Source organism: Pan troglodytes, chromosome 14, assembly GCF_028858775.2.
Source record: "Pan troglodytes isolate AG18354 chromosome 14, NHGRI_mPanTro3-v2.0_pri, whole genome shotgun sequence".
Taxonomy (NCBI): domain Eukaryota; kingdom Metazoa; phylum Chordata; class Mammalia; order Primates; family Hominidae; genus Pan; species Pan troglodytes.
The window spans coordinates 57640919-57662554 of NC_072412.2; the positions used below are offsets into that span (position 1 = coordinate 57640919).

The 21636-nt window shown below is 39.9% G+C and overlaps 1 protein-coding gene across 14 annotated transcripts in view; it reads right to left on the reverse strand.

Annotated features, from left to right (window-relative positions):
• NEK5 (NIMA related kinase 5) overlaps positions 1–21636 on the reverse strand; it is an 89290-nt gene that overhangs the window by 16345 nt on the left and 51309 nt on the right. For 13 of the 14 annotated variants that reach the window (XM_009427003.5, XM_063792590.1, XM_063792588.1 and 10 more), the window contains 4 exons: positions 21445–21513; positions 17285–17411; positions 10844–10969; positions 9407–9541 (listed from right to left, as the gene is read on the reverse strand). In XM_009427003.5, coding sequence (XP_009425278.3) covers positions 9407–9541; positions 10844–10969; positions 17285–17411; positions 21445–21513 — 457 coding nt within the window. The remainder of the gene's footprint in view (positions 1–9406; positions 9542–10843; positions 10970–17284; positions 17412–21444; positions 21514–21636) is intronic. The other variant, XM_016925323.4, reaches the window with a different exon arrangement.

The following is a 21636-nucleotide window of genomic DNA, read 5'->3' on the forward strand; positions in this document are numbered from 1 at the left end:
GAGGTTATGGGAACACCACCAAGGTATAAGACTCCTATTGGGGATGGGCTGCTCACAGAGTAGCTTGACTGGCATTAGGTTACCCACCAGCCTCAGGGGAATGTATTTGCAGCAAGGAGTACAGTCTCATGGTGTTTCCCTCTTTGTGGGGGACCCAGGATTCAATATAGAAGTGAGATCCTTGATTTTGAAAGATTTAGATGCACTGCCTTCGAGTTTTGCCTGCTTTTCACATATTAAATATTAGTCCCTGTTTTAAAACTCTTTGTAAAAAAAAAAGATTTATATCTATAAAGGAAATCTTCATTTGTAAGGCCTCCCTCTACACCCAAGCCACCAGAAATTTTTAAGATGGGAAAGGCATTGGTTTAAAGTTCACATAACAAACCTTACCTTTGTTCCAGACACCTTTCCTGGCAATCTTGTCTTGACTAAACCTTGACTGTGCCTTTTCCAGCAAACAATAGTGTTTAGATCTAAGTTCTGTGCCCTTAAGAGTCGTCCTTTCAGAAGTACAAATTTAGGGTTGGCTTGCTAACAATTGTTCAGGGCAATGGAACAGGTAATCAAGAGACTGATAGTCTAAAGTTGGAGGACATGGTGGCTCAGGCCGGGTGCAGTGGCTCACGCCTGTAATCCCAGTACTTTGGGAGGCTGAGGCAGGTGGATCACTTGAGGTCAGGAGTTCGAAACCAGCCTGGCCAACATGGTGAAACCCAGTCTGTACTGAAAATACAAAAATTAGCTGGGCATAGTGGCATGCGCCTGTAATCCCAGCTGCTCCAGAGGCTGAGGCAGGAGAATCACTTGAACCTGGGTGGTAGAGGGTGCAGTGAGCCGAAACTCCAATCTGCGTAACAAAGTGAGACTCCGTCTCAAAAATAAATAAATAAATAAAATAAAAAATAAAGTTGGAGGAAAAATTATTTGAAAACTGGCAAATGAAAGCCTTATGAAGCTACAAAACCTGCTTCTGTATGTTTATATGTATCATGTGTATGTGATTTTGTAACTGAGTGCCCTATTTTTAATTTTTTTTTCCTCCTGCAGCCCTCTGTATTAACTTTTTAGTAATGAAATAAAAATCTTGACTTTCTTTCCACCAAGCACTCCCTTGCATTGCTGGCTTATCTAATTATGTTTGCTTAGAAGTTCCAGAGATTGAATCTTGAGACAATCCAGATGCCTATGAAATTCTCCCCAACCAGGAACTTCAAGGCTGCAGCTAATTTACAACCCAGACAAGCCCAAGATGGTACCAGCCCAATTCACCAGATGGGGCAATAACTCAAGATAAGTCATTGGAACAAGTCACGTAGACTTGCACCATCTCGCCCCACATACCCTCCATACCAAACTTCCTCTTCTTAAGCCCTAGCATTTTGCCTGAGAATTCCGAAGTGGTTTTACTAAGGCAGGAGCCTGAACCATCTCCCCACTGCTAGCGCTGAAAAATAAAGGCACTTTCCTTCTACTGCACCTTGTCCTTGTTATTCAATTTTGCAAGTGGAGGGCAGCTGAACCTGTGTTTTGTTGATATTTCACTACCAAAATATATGAAAGAGCTATAGTTAATTGGCTTAAAGAAAAAGTAAGTGCTTAAATGAAATATTTTATCAGAAAAGTAGAAATGCACTAAAATGCCTTTTAATTCTTGTAACTTGGGTAAATTTTTGGTAAATAAGACTAGTTTTTTGGTTTAATGAAAGCAGCAGTGTCATTTGATCAGCAAAACGTCCATGTATTAACCTTAGGGCTTTTGCTTTGGTGGTGACTGCCTAACATTCACAAACTGTAGAAATGATTAATAAAGAAATAAGATGATGGCTAGATTTGTCCAACGTTTCCTGAAAATCTCCAAACATAGTTGTTATGAAGGAATAAATAAATGTAATGAAATAAGAGGTTTTTGTTTGTTTGTTTAGAGTTGGAGTCTCACTCTGTCACACTAACTGGAGTGCAGCAGCACAATCATGGCTCATGGCAGCCTCGAACTCCAGGGCTCAAGTGATCCTCCTGCCTCAGCCTCCCAAAGGGCTGGGATTACAGGCATGAGCCTGGCCAGGTAGAAGTTTTAATAATAATTAGGTTTTCCAAAAAGACAGCAGTAACCTCTGCAGACTTAAAAGTCCCTGTCTGACAGCTTTGAAGAGAGCAGTGGTTCTCCCAGCACGCAGCTGGAGATCTGAGAACAGGCAGACTGCCTCCTCAAGTGGGTCCCTGACCCCTGACCCCCGAGCAGCCTAACTGGGAGGCACCCCCCAGCAGGGGCACACTGACACCTCACACAGCCGGGTACTCCAACAGACCTGCAGCTGAGTGTCCTGTCTGTTAGAAGGAAAACTAACAAACAGAAAGGACATCCACACCAAAAACCCATCTGTACATCACCATCATCAAAGACCAAAAGTAGATAAAACCACAAAGATGGGGAAAAAACAGAGCAGAAAAACTGGAAACGCTAAAAAGCAGAGAACCTCTCCTCCTCCAAAGGAACGCAGTTCCTCACCAGCAACAGAACAAAGCTGGATGGAGAATGACTTTGACAAGCTGAGAGAAGAAGGCTTCAGACGATCAAATTACTCCGAGCTATGGGAGGACATTCAAACCAAAGGCAAAGAAGTTGAAAACTTTGAAAAAAATTTAGAAGAATGTATGACTAGAATAACCAATACAGAGAAGTGCCTAAAGGAGCTGATGGAGCTGAAAACCAAGGCTCGAGAACTACGTGAAGAATGCAGAAGCCTCAGGAGCCGATGCGATCAACTGGAAGAAAGGGTATCAGTGATGGAAGATGAAATGAATGAAATGAAGCGAGAAGGGAAGTTTAGAGAAAAAAGAATAAAAAGAAACGAGCAAAGCCTCCAAGAAATATGGGACTATGTGAAAAGACCAAATCTACGTCTGATTGGTGTACCTGAAAGTGACGGGGAGAATGGAACCAAGTTGGAAAACACTCTGCAGGATATTATCCAGGAGAACTTCCCCAATCTAGCAAGGCAGGCCAACATTCTGATTCAGGAAATACAGAGAACACCACAAAGATACTCCTCGAGAAGAGCAACTCCAAGACACATAATTGTCAGATTCACCAAAGTTGAAATGAAGGAAAAAATGTTAAGGGCAGCCAGAGAGAAATGTCAGGTTATCCTCAAAGGGAAGCCCATCAGACTAACAGCGGATCTCTGGGCAGAAACTCTACAAGCCAGAACAGAGTGGGGGCCAATATTCAACATTCTTAAAGAAAAGAATTTTCAATCCAGAATTTCATATCCAGCCAAACTAAGCTTCATAAGTGAAGGAGAAATAAAATACTTTACAGACAAGCAAATGCTGAGAGATTTTGTCACCACCAGCCTGCCCTACAAGAGCTCCTGAAGGAAGCACTAAACATGGAAAGGAACAACTGGTACCAGCCACTGCAAAATCATGCCAAAATGTAAAGACCATCGAGACTAGGAAGAAACTGCATCAACTAACGAGCGAAATAACCAGCTAACATCATAATGACAGGATCAAATTCACACATAACAATATTAACTTTAAATGTAAATGGACTAAATGCTCCAATTAAAAGACACAGACTGGCAAATTGGATAAAGAGTCAAGACCCATCAGTGTGCTGTATTCAGGAAACCCATCTCACATGCAGAGACACACATACGCTCAAAATAAAAGGATGGAGGAAGATCTACCAAGCAAATGGAAAACAAAAAAAGGCAAGGGTTGCAATCCTAGTCTCTGATAAAACAGACTTTAAACCAACAAAGATCAAAAGAGACAAAGAAAGCCATTACATAATGGTAAAGGGATCAATTCAACAAGAAGAGCTAACTATCCTAAATATATATGCACCCAATACAGGAGCACCCAGATTCATAAAGCAAGTCCTGAGCAACCTACAAAGAGACTTAGACTCTCACACATTAATAACGGGAGACTTTAACACCCCACTGTCAACATTAGACAGATCAACGAGATAGAAAATCAACAAGGATACCCAGGAATTGAACTCAGCTCTGCACCAAGCGGACCTAATAGACATCTACAGAACTCTCCACCCCAAATCAACAGAATATACATTTTTTTCAGCACCACACCACACCTATTCCAAAATTGACCACATACTTGGAAGTAAAGCTCTCCTCAGCAAATGTAAAAGAACAGAAACTATAACAAACTATCTCTCAGACCACAGTGCAATCAAACTAGAACTCAGGATTAAGAATCTCACTCAAAACCGCTCAACTACATGGAAACTGAACAACCTGCTCCTGAATGACTACTAGGTACATAACGATATGAAGGCAGAAATAAAGATGTTCTTTGAAACCAACGAGAACAAAGATACAACATACCAGAATCTCTGGGACGCATTCAAAGCAGTGTGTAGAGGGAAATTTATAGCACTAAATGCCCACAAGAGAAAGCAGGAAAGATCCAAAATTGACACCCTAACATCACAATTAAAAGAACTAGAAAAGCAAGAGCAAACACATTCAAAAGCTAGCAGAAGGCAAGAAATAACTAAAATCAGAGCAGAACTGAAGGAAATAGAGACACAAAAAACCCTTCAAAAAATTAATGAATCCAGGAGCTGGTTTTTTGAAAGGATCAACAAAATTAATAAACCACTAGCAAGACTAATAAAGAAAAAAAGAGAGAAGAATCAAATAGATGCAATAAAAAATGATAAAGGGGATATCACCACCGATCCCACAGAAATACAAACTACCATCAGAGAATACTACAAACATCTCTACGCAAATAAACTAGAAAATCTAGAAGACATGGATAAATTCCTCGACACATACACTCTCCCAAGACTAAACCAGGAAGAAGTTGAATCTCTGAATAGACCAATAACAGGATCTGAAATTGTGGCAATAATCGATAGCTTACCAACCAAAAAGAGTCCAGGACCAGATGGATTCACAGCTGAATTCTACCAGAGGTACAAGGAGGAACTGGTACCATTCCTTCTGAAACTATTCCAATCAATACAAACAGAGGTAATCCTCCCTAACTCATTTTATGAGGCCAGCATCATCCTGATACCAAAGCCTGGCAGAGACACAACCACAAAAGAGAATTTTAGACCAATATCCTTGATGAACATTGATGCAAAAATCCTCAATAAAATACTGGCAAACCGAATCCAGCAGCACATCAAAAAGCTTATCCACCATGATCAAGTGGGCTTCATCCCTGGGATGCAAGGCTGGTTCAATAATATATGCAAATCAATAAATGTAATCCAGCATATAAATAGAACCAAAGACAAAAACCACATGATTATCTCAATAGATGCAGAAAAGGCCTTTGACAAAATTCAACAACCCTTCATGCTAAAAACTCTCAATAAATTAGGTATTGATGGGACGTATCTCAAAACAATAAGAGCTATCTATGACAAACCCACAGCCAATATCATACTGAATGGGCAAAAACTGGAAGCATTCCCTTTGAAAACTGGCACAAGACAGGGATGCCCTCTCTCACCACTCCTATTCAACATAGTGTTGGAAGTTCTGGCCAGGGCAATGAGGCAGGAGAAGGAAATAAAGGGTATTCAATTAGGAAAAGAGGAAGTCAAATTGTCTGTGTTTGCGGACGACATGATTGTGTATCTAGAAAACCCCATTGTCTCAGCCCAAAATCTCCTTAAGCTGATAAGCAACTTCGGCAAAGTCTCAGGATACAAAATCAATGTACAAAAATCACAAGCATTCTTATACACCAACAACAGACAAACAGAGAGCCAAATCATGAGTGAACTCCCATTCACAATTGCTTCAAAGAGAATAAAATACCTAGGAATCCAACTTACAAGGGATGTGAAGGACCTCTTCAAGGAGAACTACAAACCACTGCTCAAGGAAATAAAAGAGGATACAAACAAATGGAAGAACATTCTATGCTCATGGGTAGGAAGAATCAATATCGTGAAAATGGCCATACTGCCCAAGGTAATTTACAGATTCAATGCCATCCCCATCAAGCTACCAATGACTTTCTTCACAGAATTGGAAAAAACTACTTTAAAGTTCATATGGAACCAAAAAAGAGCGTGCATCGCCAAGTCAATCCTGAGCCAAAAGAACAAAGCTGGAGGCATCACACTACCTGACTTCAAACTATACTACAAGGCTATAGTAACCAAAACAGCATGGTACTGCTACCAAAACAGAGATATAGATCAATGGAACAGAACACAGCCCTCAGAAATAACGCCACATATCTACAACTATCTGATCTTTGACAAACCTGAGAAAAACAAGCAATGGGGAAAGGATTCCCTATTTAATAAATGGTGCTGGGAAAACTGGCTAGCCACATGTAGAAAGCTGAAACTGGATCCCTTCCTTACACCTTATACAAAAATCAATTCAAGATGGATTAAAGACTTAAACGTTAGACCTAAAACCATAAAAACCCTAGAAGAAAACCTAGGCTTTACCATTCAGGACATAGGCATGGGCAAGGACTTCATGTCTAAAACACCAAAAGCAATGGCAACGAAAGCCAAAATTGACAAATGGGATCTAATTAAACTAAAGAGCTTCTGTACAGCAAAAGAAACTACCATCAGAGTGAACAGGCAACCTACAAAATGGGAGAAAATTTTCGCAACCTACTCATCTGACAAAGGGCTAATATCCAGAATCTACAATGAACTCAAACAAATTTACAAGAAAAAAACAAACAACCCCATCAAAAAGTGGGCAAAGGACATGAACAGACACTTCTCAAAAGAAGACATTTATGCAGCCAAAAAACACATGAAAAAATGCTCACCATCACTGGCCATCAGAGAAATGCAAATCAAAACCACAATGAGATACCATCTCACACCAGTTAGAATGGCAATCATTAAGAAGTCAGGAAACAACAGGTGCTGGAGAGGATGTGGAGAAATAGGAACACTTTTACACTGTTGGTGGGACTGTAAACTAGTTCAACCATTGTGGAAGTCAGTGTGGCGATTCCTCAGGGATCTAGAACTGGAAATACCATTTGACCCAGCCATCCCATTACTGGGTATATACCCAAATGACTATAAATCATGCTGTTATAAAGACACATGCACACGTATGTTTATTGAGGCATTATTCACAATAGCAAAGACTTGGAACCAACCCAAATGTCCAACAATGATAGACTGGATTAAGAAAATGTGGCACATATACACCATGGAATACTATGCACCCATAAAAAATGATGAGTTCACGTCCTTTGTAGGGACATGGATGAAATTGGAAATCATCATTCTCAGTAAACTATCGCAAGAACAAAAAACCAAACACCGCATATTCTCACTCATAGGTGGGAATTGAACAATGAGAACACATAGACACAGGAAGGGGAACATCACACTCTGGGGCCTGTTGTGGGGTGGGGGGAGGGGGGAGGGATAGCATTGGGAGATATACCTAATGCTTGATGACGAGTTAGTGGGTGCAGCATACCAGCATGGCACATGTATACATATGTAACTAACCTGCACGTTGTGCACATGTACCCTAAAACTTAAAGTATAATAATAAAAAAATAAAAAATAATAATAATCATAATAATAATTAGGTTTTCTAGTGTGTTTACCTAAAAAAGGTTTTTCAAACCCTTTTGGTAACTTTTTCTCCTCAAGTTTTGCTAAGCTAAATTAAATGATAGGTATTCATTATCTAGATCATCTCCAAATAACATATAATGCTAAGATATTAATGACTAATTATGAGTTTATAATCTTAAACTTTTGGCTTCATACTTCAGAGAAACAAAGATACTTAGATGTGTTAATAAAATGTCCTGTTCCACATAAAAAAATTCCATTAGAAAGCCTCTTTCAAAATATTATAAAATGTGTATTCATTAACTGTTGGGACTCAACTGACAGTTAAAAATTACTATGTTTTTGTAGTGGTAATTAACTTTATAAACTTTTTTTTGTTTTTTTTTAGACAAAGTCCCACTCTTGTCCCCCAGGCTGGAGTGCAATGGCGCCATCTCGGCTCACTGCAACCTCCGCCACCCGGGTTCAAGCGTTCCTCCTGCCTCAACCTCCCAAGTAGCTGGGATTACAGGCGCCTGCCACCATGCCCACCTAATTTTTGTATTTTTAGTAGAGACGAGGTTTGGCCAGGCTGGTCTCGAACTCCTGACCTCAGGTGATCCACCTGCCTCGGCCTCCCAAAGTGCCGGGATTACAGGCATAAGCCACCGCGCCCAGCCTAACTTTGTAAACATTTATCAGCCTCCAAGAATATCTAGTACCTTAGTTTTTCTACTTGTTTTTCAACCTCACTTCACCACAAAACCAGGTCCCAGACCTCACACTCACGCAGATGCTCCTGGGATCCCTGCTTGCCTGCAGTAGCTTTTCTTGTAGCACTTCACACTTGAATATCTGATATAAGACCAAACCCTCATTATGATGTGATTTCCCTCAAACTTTATTTTTTATTTTTAGAGACAAGTTCTTGCTCTGTCAGCCAGGCTGGAGAGCAGTGATCATAGTTCACAGCATCCTCTAACTCCTAGCCTCAAGAGATCCTCCTGCCTCATCCTCCCAAAGTCCTGGAATTATAGGTGTGAGCCATTACACCCAGGCCCCTCAAATTTTAGAAAATGATGGTTGGCTTCCCTTAAAGCAGTGGTCCCCAACCTTTCTGGCACCAGGGACCAGTTTCATGGAAGACAATCTTTCCATGGGGGCAGGGAAGGGGAGTGGTTTTGGGGACCTCAGATCATCAGGCATTAGATTCTCATAAGGAGCACACAGCGTAGATCTCTCACATGTACAGTTCACAACAGGGTTCATGCTCCCATGAGAACTGAATGCAGCTGCTGATCTGACAGGAGGGCAGAGCTCAGGCAGTAATGCTCACCTGCCTGCCACTCACCTCCTGCTGTGTGGCCTGGTTCCTAACAGGCCACAGACTGGTACTGGTCTGCAGCCCGAGGGTTGGGGGCTCCTGCCTTAAAGTAAACAAAAGCAGAATCTTGCTAAAAATTGGAGGAAAAAAACAAATGATATTATGTTGTATTTTTATTGTCCATGGGATAGTAATTTGAGTCCACTGAATAGCTGTCAGAAATAAACTGACTCAGGTAGAGAAAAACAATACTGGATCATCAGCTACAAAGCCAGTAGCCCTACTTAAACTTTTCACCAGTTGTCAGCTGATTGCATTAAAGAAAATTACACCACTCTCCTGGAAAGCTCATGTCTTTTGTTAGTAGCATTTGGAATAGGATTGGACAAAGCAAATCAGCTTCTGAAAAGGCTAGACACCCTCCCAATTCTCTCTCCCAGCTGAAGGTATTTTTATCCCCTTTCAGCATTTGCAAGTCTTGACAAAATTCCTCTGGGGACTGGTTATGTTGTTAAAAATAAACTACATACCAAATTCTTCATCGGCAGAAAATGAGCTACTCGTTAGATGTGCTGCTGCCAAAACACTCATTAAAGTTCCTGGAGCTTCATGCCGCCACTGTTTCCTGTTTCCTGGAATGCCTTCAATCACAATAACTTGGCCATCTGAAGAGGGAAGTGTTATTAAAAATAAAAATGCTTCTTCACTGGCATTTGTATAAGATCAAAGAATGTTAAAACCTTGGAGGTAACCTAATCCCACCTCTCATTTTATTAATAAAGAAGCCGAGATATAGAAAAGTTTAGTGACTTCTTGTCACATAGCTGATGAGGGGAAGAGTCATTCATTGCTTTGTAAACTGGCCTTTTTGGTGTGATAACAATTTTTATTCTATTTGCCTATTTTAAATTGATTTATAACTTAATAAGACAATTGAGGGGAAACTCAATTTATACACATAATTGCTCATTTCAGTGATATACTTACATATTTCAACTTACAGCACATGTACAAATTTTAGCTCCCTCAACATAGGAAATAAGTAATAAAAATCTTTACCACCTGTGAAGATAACATCCAGAGGTTGGAGGCTGCTATGGCCCTCTTCTTTTTTTTCTTTCTTTTTTTTTTTTTTTTTTTGAGACAGAGTCTCACTCTGTCAGCCAGGAGTGTAGTGTCACGATCTTGGCTCACTGCAACCTCCGCCGCCCGGGTTCAAGCAATTCTCCTGCCTCAGCCTCCCGAGTAGCTGGGATTACAGGTGTGTGCCATCACACCCGGCTAATTTTTCTATTTTTAGTAGAGACAGGGTTTCACCATGTTGGCCAGGCTGATCTTGAACTCCTGACCTCATGATCTGCCCACCTCAGCCTCCCAAAGTGCTGGGATTACAGGCATAAGCCACTGCACCCAGCCTGCTATGATCCTCTTCTAAGGAAAGGCTATGTGAGAGGTTCAAATGTAAACGACGGAATTTAGGTAGAAAACATAATCATATCCTAAACACTCCTAACATTTAAATAGCACATTGGCTTCAAAGCAATTTATATGTATCTTTGAACTATTAACTCTCGAAATCTTGTAGAGATAGCTACTCTTTTAATTCTTATTTTACTGGTGGAAAAAAAATGACCCTATGAAATCGCATAAAAAGTTGTTGAGCTGGCCTTGGAAGGTAAATCAAGTCAGCTGTCCTTCCTCACGCATTTTTCCTCACTCTGAGGAAGGTGGCATCCTGGATTTTTCCTCCTTTATATGTGCATGTCTAGAGTGGTCATTTGTCCAGGATAATTAGCAGGCAAGTCTCTTTAGGCGTAGGGAGATATCAAAACAACATATTTGAAAGTGTCTGATACAAGATCTATAGGGTGTATAGTGAGAAGTAGACTATCACATCAGGATGAGCACTGGGCTGTACGGGTCCTTGGTCTTCCCTTCCTGACGACTGACGCTAAGCACAGACTCACTGTCAGGCCCCGTGGGGCAGGTGGAGGTGATGTCGGCCACTGCCATCATCTGCAGCAGAGTCTGAGGCGCTCCTCCATCCCACTGCCTCCTGTTTCCCACAGCAGCTACAGTCTGCGTGGAAAACCCTGGGTGTAAGAAAACAACTCATTAATTCGAAAGCAGTCAAAGTGTGACTAATTGTCCCAAACACTTCTTAGGAACTCAGAGGCAGTTTATCAGCAGGTATGTTCAAAACCAGAAAAATGACCACCCTTGTTCTAACAGATATAAGACTGAAATGACAAAAAGGTGTCAACACTGTTTTACTTTTACTGTTAGTGTTTGACTGACTAGCCAATATTGCTAAATGCTAAGGAAATATCAGTGACACAAATGGACTTCCTTGAGGCATCTATGAGAACTTTCAATCTAGCCTTTTTCCACAGAAACAAAATCTGTTCCATTTTCTTAATTTAAAAAATAACTTGTTTTGTCTTTTTCCTTATTACTGTTTTCACTATAGAAAATCTGAAAATCAGGTAGGTAGAAGAAAAAAAAATCACCCATAATCTCACTGTCCAGAGACTATAATAATTTCAATTTTTCCCTTCTGCATATGGTTTTTGCTTTGTTTTGAAACAAAAAATTGGACCACATACTACATGTCCTCTCAGAGCTTGCTTTTTTCAATCAGCTACAGATCATATCCAGGTTATTAAGTATTCTTCTATACAGCTGTTTTAAAGCAAACATAATATTCTGCTTTATGAATGTAATATAACTAATCATTTCCTGCCAGATTTTTAGGTTGCTAGTGATTTTTCACTATTAAAAATAATACCATTATATAATGACCTCATTTGTAGCTAAATTTTTGTGGACATTTATGATTATTTAAACTAGATACATTATTGAAAATGACATTTCTAGGGGTTAGTATGATTTGCTTTATTACAGCTTTTTGTTGTTAAAGTTGAATTATTACTAATTTATTCTGTGTTTTTTTTTCTATGTATTTTGAACAGATAGCTCTTCCCTGTTCAAAAAAAATTACCTCGGCCAGGTGCAGTGGCTCACCTCAGCACTTTGGGAGGCCGAGGCGGGCGGATCACAAGGTCAAGAGATCGAAACCATCCTGGCCAACATGGTGAAACCCCGTCTCTATCAAAAATATAAAAATTAGCTGGGCGTGGTAGCGGGTGCCTGTAGTCCCAGCTACTCGGGAGGCTGAGGCAGGAGAATCGCTTGAACCCAGAAGGTGGAGTTTGCAGTGAGCCGAGATCACGCCTTTGCACTCCAGCCTTGGTGACAGAGTGAGACGCTGTCTCAAAAAAAAAAAAAAAAATGACCTATGTTCTTTTATTTCATTTTCTAATGTATAACTTTTTACATATAACTCTTTTTTTAAAAACTTATTTTGTTGTATCATATTATATAGGGTCTGATTTCACAATCTTCCCCAAACTGTTAACCAATTGGCCCAGCAGCATTTATTTGAATAATCCTTTCTTTACACGCTGACTTGTGATGTTACTTTTCATTTGTGCTGAATTATGATACATACTAGGATCTGTTTCTAAATTTCTCTTCTCACTGTTTTAACTATTTGGGTGCTACTATCATATTGTGTGAATGACTATAATTTCTGTAATATATTTTGACATTTGGAAATGTAAGTACCACTTCACTGTTCTTCTTTTTCAAAATTTTTGGCCACTTAAGAAGCTCCAGGATTCTCCAACCTGCCAAGATCTCCCCATACCACTAAAAAAAAAAATCCTACTGTGGTTTTGATTGAAATAGCCATAAATCCACATATTGAGGGAGGAGAAAGAAAGAATCAGTTAGGCAGGCAGTTAGGGCAGGTCCTCAGAATTCTTTCAAACAAAAGAACAGTCTGAAAAATCAAGCTGCAGACACAGATAAGGGAACTAGCACAGGAAGCTTGCCTAAAACATGCCCACAGCTGCACAGATAAGGGAGCAAAGCCCAACACAGAAATGCCTTTGTCCTTTGTGCAATCAGTGGGCCTCTAGCAAATAGTTCCTTCTCCTTTTGTGGGCATGTACATGGTGGGCCCCAGTGAGCACATTCCTTTCCTTTTTGGGGCATACTTTGGACTGTGAGCCAAGCCTCTGTGAACCATCACTCCAACACTCAGCTGGTTGTGGGCCAAGGCTCCAACTGGTCTTTACACCACGTCATTTTTTTTTTTTTTTTTTTTGAGATGGAGTCTTGCTTGCTCTGTCGCCCAGCTGGAGTGTGACTGGAGTGTGGTGGCACAATCTCGGCTCACTGCAACCTTCACCTCCCAGTTCCAAGTGATTCTTGTGGCTCAGCCTCGCAAGTAGCTGAGATTACAGGTGTGCACCACCACACCTGGCTAATTTTTGTATTTTTAGTAGAGATGGGCTTTAGCCATATTGGCCAGGCTAGTCTCGAACTCCTGGCCTTGAGAGATCTGCCCACCTCAGCCTCCCAAAGTGCTGGGATTACAGGCATGAACTACCATGCCTGGTCAACCATCATGTCATTTTCTGAGTGGTGCCTTTTCCAAAAACAACCCCCAGCCAGTCAGCATACTAGGAGAACAGGGTGGAGCTGCCAGAAATTCATGCCTTATGCAAGTGAAACACCCAGCCCTATCAGGTTCCTCATAAAAGCCTTTGTACTCAGCTGTGAAATGGCAACCCTCTTGGGTCCCCTCTCCACAGTGAAGAGCTTTCCTCTTTTGTTTATTAAATTTTCGGTCCAAACTCACCCTTAGTGTCCACCCTCCTTATTCTTTTGGTTATGAGACAAAGAGTTCTGGGTAATACCTCAGACAACGATACTGCAATATTTATTTGGAAAAAATGTTTCCAATATATAGCACCGTTATTTCTCTCCATTTATTCAAGTGGTCTGTAAATACCTCAGTAAGGTTTTACAGTTTTCTTTCTATATGCCGCACAATTCTCATAAAATTTATTCCTAAGTGGATGAATACACAAATACACACACACACACACACTCATATATATTTGCTGTTATTACTATAAATGAGATCTGACAACCAACTGAGGAAAACATTTGCAATACATATTACAGGCAAAGGTTTGATTTAAATCAGTCTTATAAAGAAAAAAACAAACATGCCATTTTCAGTAGAAAAAAGGATGAAGGGCATGAGTACATAATTCATAACAGAAATATGAAGGGTTGGCCGGGCGTGGTGGCTCACGCGTGTAATCCCAGCACTTTGGGAGGCCGAGGTGGGCAGATCACCTGAGATCAAGAGTTCAAATACCAGCCTGGCAAACATGGTGAAACCTCATCTCTACTAAAAATATTTTAAAAATCAGCTAGGCGTGGTGGCGCGCACCTATCCCAGCTACTCAGGGAGGCTGAGGCAGGAGAATCGCTTGAACCCAGGAGGCGGAGGTTACAGTGAGCCAAGATTGTGCCACTGCACTCCAGCCTGGGCGACAGAGGGAGACTCCCTCTCAAAAAAAAAACAAAAAAAGAAAAAAGAAAAAAAAAGGAGAAATATGAATGGTCAACAAACATACGGAAAAATTCTTCAGCCTAAATAATAATTACAGGAATACAGATTAAAATGAGAGACAATTTTCAGTATACTACTGATGAAGGTTTTTTTTTTCTTTCATCTAAAAAACAGCCAACCCCCTCTGCTTTTCCCAGCAAACTGATGCAAAGATAACCATTGAATTTACCCCTTACACAGTTGACTGCTTTCCCTGAGGCCATTAACGGCTCCTGAAGGGCCAAATCCCACTCACCTCCTCTGGCCTTTCTCTTCCAGTTGATGCTGCCAATTCCTGTGCCTCCTCCATGACCTGTCTCTCCTCTTTTGGCTTTACTCTCTCCTGATTCTCCAGAGTTTGTTTATATAGTGGTAGGGTTATGTCCTAAGCTCCATTTCCTTCTCACTCCAGTCCTTCTGCATAGGTATTTTGACCATCACCAAAGTTAAAAACCACGGATATGCTAAGGGCCACCAAGCTATATCTTTATCCCTGATATGCCCCAGGCCTTCAGTCTTATATAGAATCTGCAACTGATGCTCTATAGACCTAAATCTCAACATGTTCCAAATTTAGATCACTACCTTGTCTCTCCTGACCCCACTACCCTCCATGTGATGTATTTTTGGTTGACGAAAGCTTCATGCATTTGAATTAGAAAACTGGGAATATCCTTGAGCCCCTTCTCTTCCTCAGTTCCCACACTCAGTATCTATTCTCCCTGCACCACTCTGGCTCATGCACTTGGACTCTTCTCCTGCCTTCAGTCTTGCCCTCCATGCCATCCTTTGCTCTGCAGCCAGCATGATCCTTCTCAATCACAAAAATGATGGCATGCGAAGCCCTGGAGGAGTGCGGACCTCCCTGACTCTCCACCCAGCTCGCAGTTCAAACAGTGATTAACATTTCAGGCTCAGAAAACGTGTTTTTGACTCTTTTGCTCATAACACTTCTGTGATATTGAGAACAGGGCCCAGATTTCATTCATCTTTGAGCTCCCTACCAGCAAGCAGTCTTTGGCACAAAGGAGATCCTCAATAAGATACCTGCTGAATGGAGATTTTTCCAGAAGGAAATGAGGCAGAGAGTATTCCAGGAAGAGGAAACTGAGCCAAGTCAGTTCTGTAAATGCTGTAGGAGAAAATGGGCATTCCAGCTGTAGGAGAAAATGGGCATTCCAGCAGGCTGTATGGATCCCATTTTCCATGGAAGGAAAGAGGCCATGCTGGGATGAGAAAAGTGGGTCACAGCAGAATTAGGCCATGTAGTGTTAAATGTGATAATATGTGGAATGGACCTTATTCTGCAGGTATTATCCAAAAAAAAATCTGAGCAGAGTAATAATATGCCAAGATAACTTTAGTAACTGATATCGTTTGGCTGTGTCCCCACCCAAATCTCATCTTGAATTCCTGTGTGTTGTGGGGTGACCCAGAGGGAGGTGGTTGAATCATGGGGGCGGGTCTTTCCCATGCTGTTCTCGTGATAGTGAATGAGTCTCACGAGATAAGATGGTTTTAAAAAGAGGAGTTCCTCTGCACAAGTTCTTTCTCTTTGCCTGCTGCCATCCATGTAAAATGTGACTTGCTTTTCCTTGCCTTCCACCATGATTGTGAGGCTTCCCCAGCCATGTGGAACTGTAAGTCCAATTAAACCTCTTTCTTTTGTAAATTGCTCAGTCTCAGGTATGTCTTTATCAGCAGCAAGAAAATGGACTAATACAGTAACCATTTAGAGAATGAAGGGGAAATACTAGAGAAAGGAGGTCACATAAGCAAATAAGGCAATACAGCGAGGGGAAGGAAAAGGGAAAATGAAAAGACAGCACTTAATTTAGGCACCTAGTATGTGCCAGGTCGTTTATACATCAAAACTCACTTTGGTCCTCACAATTACCCTGTGTGGTTATTCCTACTACTATTATCCCCTGTTCCTAAGGTGAAACTGAGATTCAGTGTTGGAATAACTTGTGAAAGAAAGGTCACATAACCAGAAGGTGGCAGCAACAGCTGAGATTCAATTTCCATCTGTCTCTGAAGCCTACACCACACTACTGAGAGATGACAGAGCCCTAAACCAGTAACAGAGAGAATGAAGGAAGAGGAAGACTCCAGAGACATCTCAGAATAGACACTACACTAAGGGTGCACCCTGGTGACAGCACTGACTGTGAAGTTCTCATAAGATAAGTAAACAACAAAAAGGGAGGGGTCCCAGGTTGGGGGTGGGGATGGGGGAACAACTGTTCTGAGAGATGACTCATCACAGACAAGCTGCTGGCACATCCTGTTCCCAAATACCTCATTCCTTCTACATGTAGCCCAAGCAGCAAAACCTTATCTGCACACCTTATCAGCATGTAGCTCCTCCAATATGACCCTATAAAACTTCCCTCTAGCCCCTGCCTCTTAGCAGACAGCCTCTTCTCTGCTGTGCTGCCCATTGCACTCTTGCAACGTATCTCTGTACTTTAATAAATCTGCCTTTCTTTACTTACAATTGTGTTGATAAATTCTTTTACTGCCCACAACACTGGCCCCAGCCAGTTGCATCTGTGACACTAACCAAAATAAAGGGTCACTGGGAAGAGCACAGAAGAGCTTGACTTTACACAGCTGAGTTTCAGATACTGGCAACACTTGTCCATGGAGCTTCCCAGAAGACAATGAGAAAGACTGGTAAGTCTGGAGCTCCTGGGAGAAGCCAAAGCTGCAAGAGGGAGTGGGTATGGAGCAGGAGAGGAGGGCTGGATCTCAGGGAGTGTGGCCACTGCATGGGTGGCAGGAGAATAATAAGTGTGTTTCTGCCTTGCTTAGAGAGGGCAGAAAGGGGTCAAGTAACAGTGGAGCCGAGGCAGATGCATGGGGACAGAGTTCAAAATGGGTTGCTAATAAAACAGTTCCTTCTCATTTACAACTTTCAAGAAACACATACCTGCTTCTGGGCAGTGAAGTTTTTCAAATGCTTTGTCTGTATAATCTCCATGCTCCTTTACACATTCATATTCCTTAAACTTCATGCCATCCTCAAAGGTCAAAGTTTCATTTAGTATATCCATTGCCTAAATCAATTCCACAGTGTTTCATGATAAATTAGCCATATTTTGAAAGAAAGAAAAACCATATTTTCGTGTTCCTAGTAAAATTAATTAGCAAGGTATATAGTAAATATTCAACAAATGTTTACTAAACAAATAAATCCATAGAGTTTTAAAACTAGAGCTATGTTAGATAAAAACAGAAATGTTTTCATTTCTTCTCCATGTTAACAGTGTCAAGCACTGGTCATAAGGCAACTTAATTTTATCTAGACTTTCTGACTTCAATATTATTCCACTTCAGCTCCATTCTACAGTGCTCTCAAGCTTTTCTCATTCATGCCCTGTTTTAAGTGTACAACATTCTTAACCAGCTCCCTAAATCTGCTCCTAGTATTTTGTAGTCAATACCAAAATGACCACTTCTGTTTCACGCAGATCAAAGCAAAGAATAAGAAAGAGTGGCAGTTAAAACTTTTTGGACTCCAAGGAGCTGAAGGCCAGTCTGGGCAACATAACAAGACACCATCTCTAAAAATAAATAAATCCCATTAAGATTGAAGAATGTGCATATTGCATTCAAAAGTCATCTGAAGACATTATTTCTGTGTCAACTTGATATACAGTTATGTCCCTGTGTTTTCAATTTTAGGGTTTGCTTTTTTCTTTTCACTTTGATTTTATTTTTTAATACAGAAAATGTTCAAAAGTCAAAAGTAACTGAAAAGGTATACTCTGAGAACTCTTGTTTCTTTCTCTATACAGGTAACCCTGTAAGTAACCTATAAGTAAAAAAAAATTTAAGTTTAAAAAAAAAAAAACTTTTTGGACTCCATTCTTTCATTTCAGCAGGGCAACGTCAGCACCTCACTTCACAGAAGCTCTGTGAGAGTACCACTTCTCAAGTTCCCACTCAGAAGCAGGTCCCCAGATCTGCTCCACTCTGATGTCTCACCTCTGGGGCATTTAGGAATTTATGGTTGAACAGAGGTGAATGCTAACTATCACCACTCTAATGAAGTCTTTATGTAGCAAATGCTCATAAAAATAAGAAATGCTAACACGAAAATGTTTTAAGCTAATAAAGAACATTAAATAAAAACTGAGCATCAGGTATAATTATTCATACTTATATTGACTTAAAAGGTGAATTCAGAAAGGGTAAAATGGAAAAATAAACCAATTAATTTTGACATTTATTATAGGTCTGATAAAACCAGGATAAAAAAAGATTTTAAAATCAACTAATAAAATGAAATTTGGATTTGCTGCATTGGATTTACTGTATTTACTCCTTGCTGTGGCAAGGAGAGCCCAAATGCATAAATGAGATTTACTTAAAGTTATCAATAACTAATTAAGACCTAAAATAAATGTGCCTGGTTTCAGGGTACCTGTTCAATTTTTTAGGTCAGTATATTAGTTGTTGACAATGTATCAGGTCTTCTATTTTAATTTGGCTATGATAAAAATTAATATTATGAGTAAAATAGCTCTTTTATTTAAAGAAAAGTAAATTAAAATGTAATAATTTATCTAAAGAAATAACACCAATAAAATAAAATGGGAGAATAAAAAGTATTTGGAGGACTCATTTGAACACCAAACATTTTTCTTTCCCTTTTTTTTTTTTTTTTGAGACAGTGTCTCACTCTGTTGCCCAGGCTCGAGTGCAGTACAGTGATCTCAGCTCACTGCAACCTCTGCCTCCTGGGTTCAAGTGATTCTCCTGCCTCAGCCTCCTAAGTAGCTGAGACTACAGGTGGGTGACACCACACCCAGCTAATTTTTTGTATTTTTAGTAGAGATGGGGTTTCACCATGTTAGCCAGGATGGTCTCAATCTCCTGATCTCATGATCTGCCCGTCTCAGCCTCCCAAAGTGCTGGGATTACAGCTGTGAGCCACCGTTCCCTGGCCTTGAGCACGAAACATTTTTCTAGAAATATTTTCTAAAATTCTAGGCATCCAAATAAGAAAAGAAGTCAAACCATCTCTTCACGCTTATGATACTATAGGTTGAAAACCCAAAGACTCGACCCAAAGGTTCCTGGAACTGATGAACAACTTCAGCAAAGTTTCAGGATACAATATCGAAGTACAATAATCAATAGTATTCCTATACACCAATAACATTCAAGCAGAGAGCCAAATCAAGAATGTAATCCCATTTACAATAGCCACCAAAAAATAAAATAAAATACCTAGGAGTACATCTAACCAAGGAGGTGAAAGATCTCTACAAGAAGAACTACACAACACAGAAAGAAATCATAGATGACATAAACAAATGGAAAAACATGCCACACGCATGGATTGGAATAATCAATATCATTAAAATGGCCATACTGCCCAAAGTAATCTATAGATTCAACACTATTCCTGTCAAATTACCAATGTCACTTTTCACAGGATTGGAGAAAAAAAAACTATTCTAAAATTCATATGTAAACAAAAAAGAGCCCAAATAGCCAAAGTAATTCTAAGCAAAAAGAACAACGCCAGAGTCGTCACATTACCCAACTTCAAACTATACCATAAGACTACAGTAATCAAAACTGTATGGTACTGGTTCAAAAACAAACACATAAACCAAGGAACAGAATAGAGAACCCAGAAATAAAGCCACTCATCTACAGCCATATAATATTTGACAAAATCGACAAAAATAAGCAATGGGGAAAGGACTTCCTATCCAATAAGTGGTGCTGGGATAGCTGGTTAGCTACATGCAGAAGAATGAAACTGGACCCCTACCTTTCACTGTATACAAAAATCAGCTAAAGATGACTTAACAATTTAAAAGTAAGACCTTAAACTATAAGAATCCTAAAAGAAAACCTAGGAAACACCATTCTGAACATGGGCCTTGGGAAAGAATTTGTGATTAAGTCCTCAAAAGCAATTGCAACAAAAACAAAATTGACAAGTGGAACCTAATTAAACTAAGGAGCTTCTGCACAGCAAAAGAAACTATCAACAGAGTAAACAGACAACCTACAGAATAGAAGAAAATATTCGCAAACTATGCATCCAACAAAGGTCTAATATCCAGACTCTATAAGGAACTTAACTGAACAAGAAAAAACAACCCAAATTTTAAAGTGGACAAAAGATAGAAAGAGACACTTCTCAAAAGAAGACATACAAGCAGCCAACAAATATATAAAAGAATACTCATCATCACTAATTATCAGAGAAATACAAATCAAAACCACAATGAGACACCATCTCACACGAGTCAGAATGGCTATTACTAAAAAGTCAAAAAACAAATATTGGCGAGGCTGCAGAGAAAAGGGAATGCTTATGTAGTGTTGGCGGAAATGTAATGTAAATTAGTTCAACCACTGTAGAAAGCAGTTTGGATATTTCTCAAAGAACTTAGAACTACTGTTCAACCCAGCAATCCCATTACTGGGTATATATCCAAAAGAAAACAAACCATTCTACCAAAAAGACACATATACTCACATGTTCATCCCAGCACTATTCACAATAGCAAAGTCATGGAATCAACCTAGGTGCCCATCAGTGGTGGTCTGGATAAAGAAAATGTGGTACATATACACCATGGGATACTATGCAGCCATAAAAAAGAATGAAATCATGTCCATGCAACATGGATGCAGCTGGAGGCTACTATCCTAAGCAAATTACATAGGGATAGAAAACCAATTACATAGGGATAGAAAACCAAATTCTGCATGTTCTCACTTATAAGTGGGAGCTAAACATTGGGTACTCATGGACATAAAGATAGCAACAATAGATACTGGGAGCTACTACAGTGGGGGTAAGAAAGGAGGGAAGCAAGGCTTGAAAAACTAACTACTGGGTATTATGCTCAATACCTGGGTGAAGGGATCATTCATATCCCAAACCTCAACATCACACAACATATCCAGGTAACAAACCTGCACATGTACCACCTGAATCTAAAATAAAAGTTGAAAAAAATTATCCCTACAGCCTGTGAAATAATTTCATGAAACATGCTATTAAGATATATGCATTTTCTGATACCTACTAATGGAAATTTAGACTTAATGGCATACCTCTTCCTCTTGGAGGATGTTTTCATCAGAAATACATTTGTCTAAATTAATTTCAAATTTTACCCCCTTCTAGGAGAAAGCAAAAAAAAAAAAAGTTTAGCAATTCAGTAAAAGCCTTAAAATTACAACTCCCTAGGTCAATTTTGTTTGACATTATAGATTCTTAAAACCATTGGTCTCATATCACAAAAT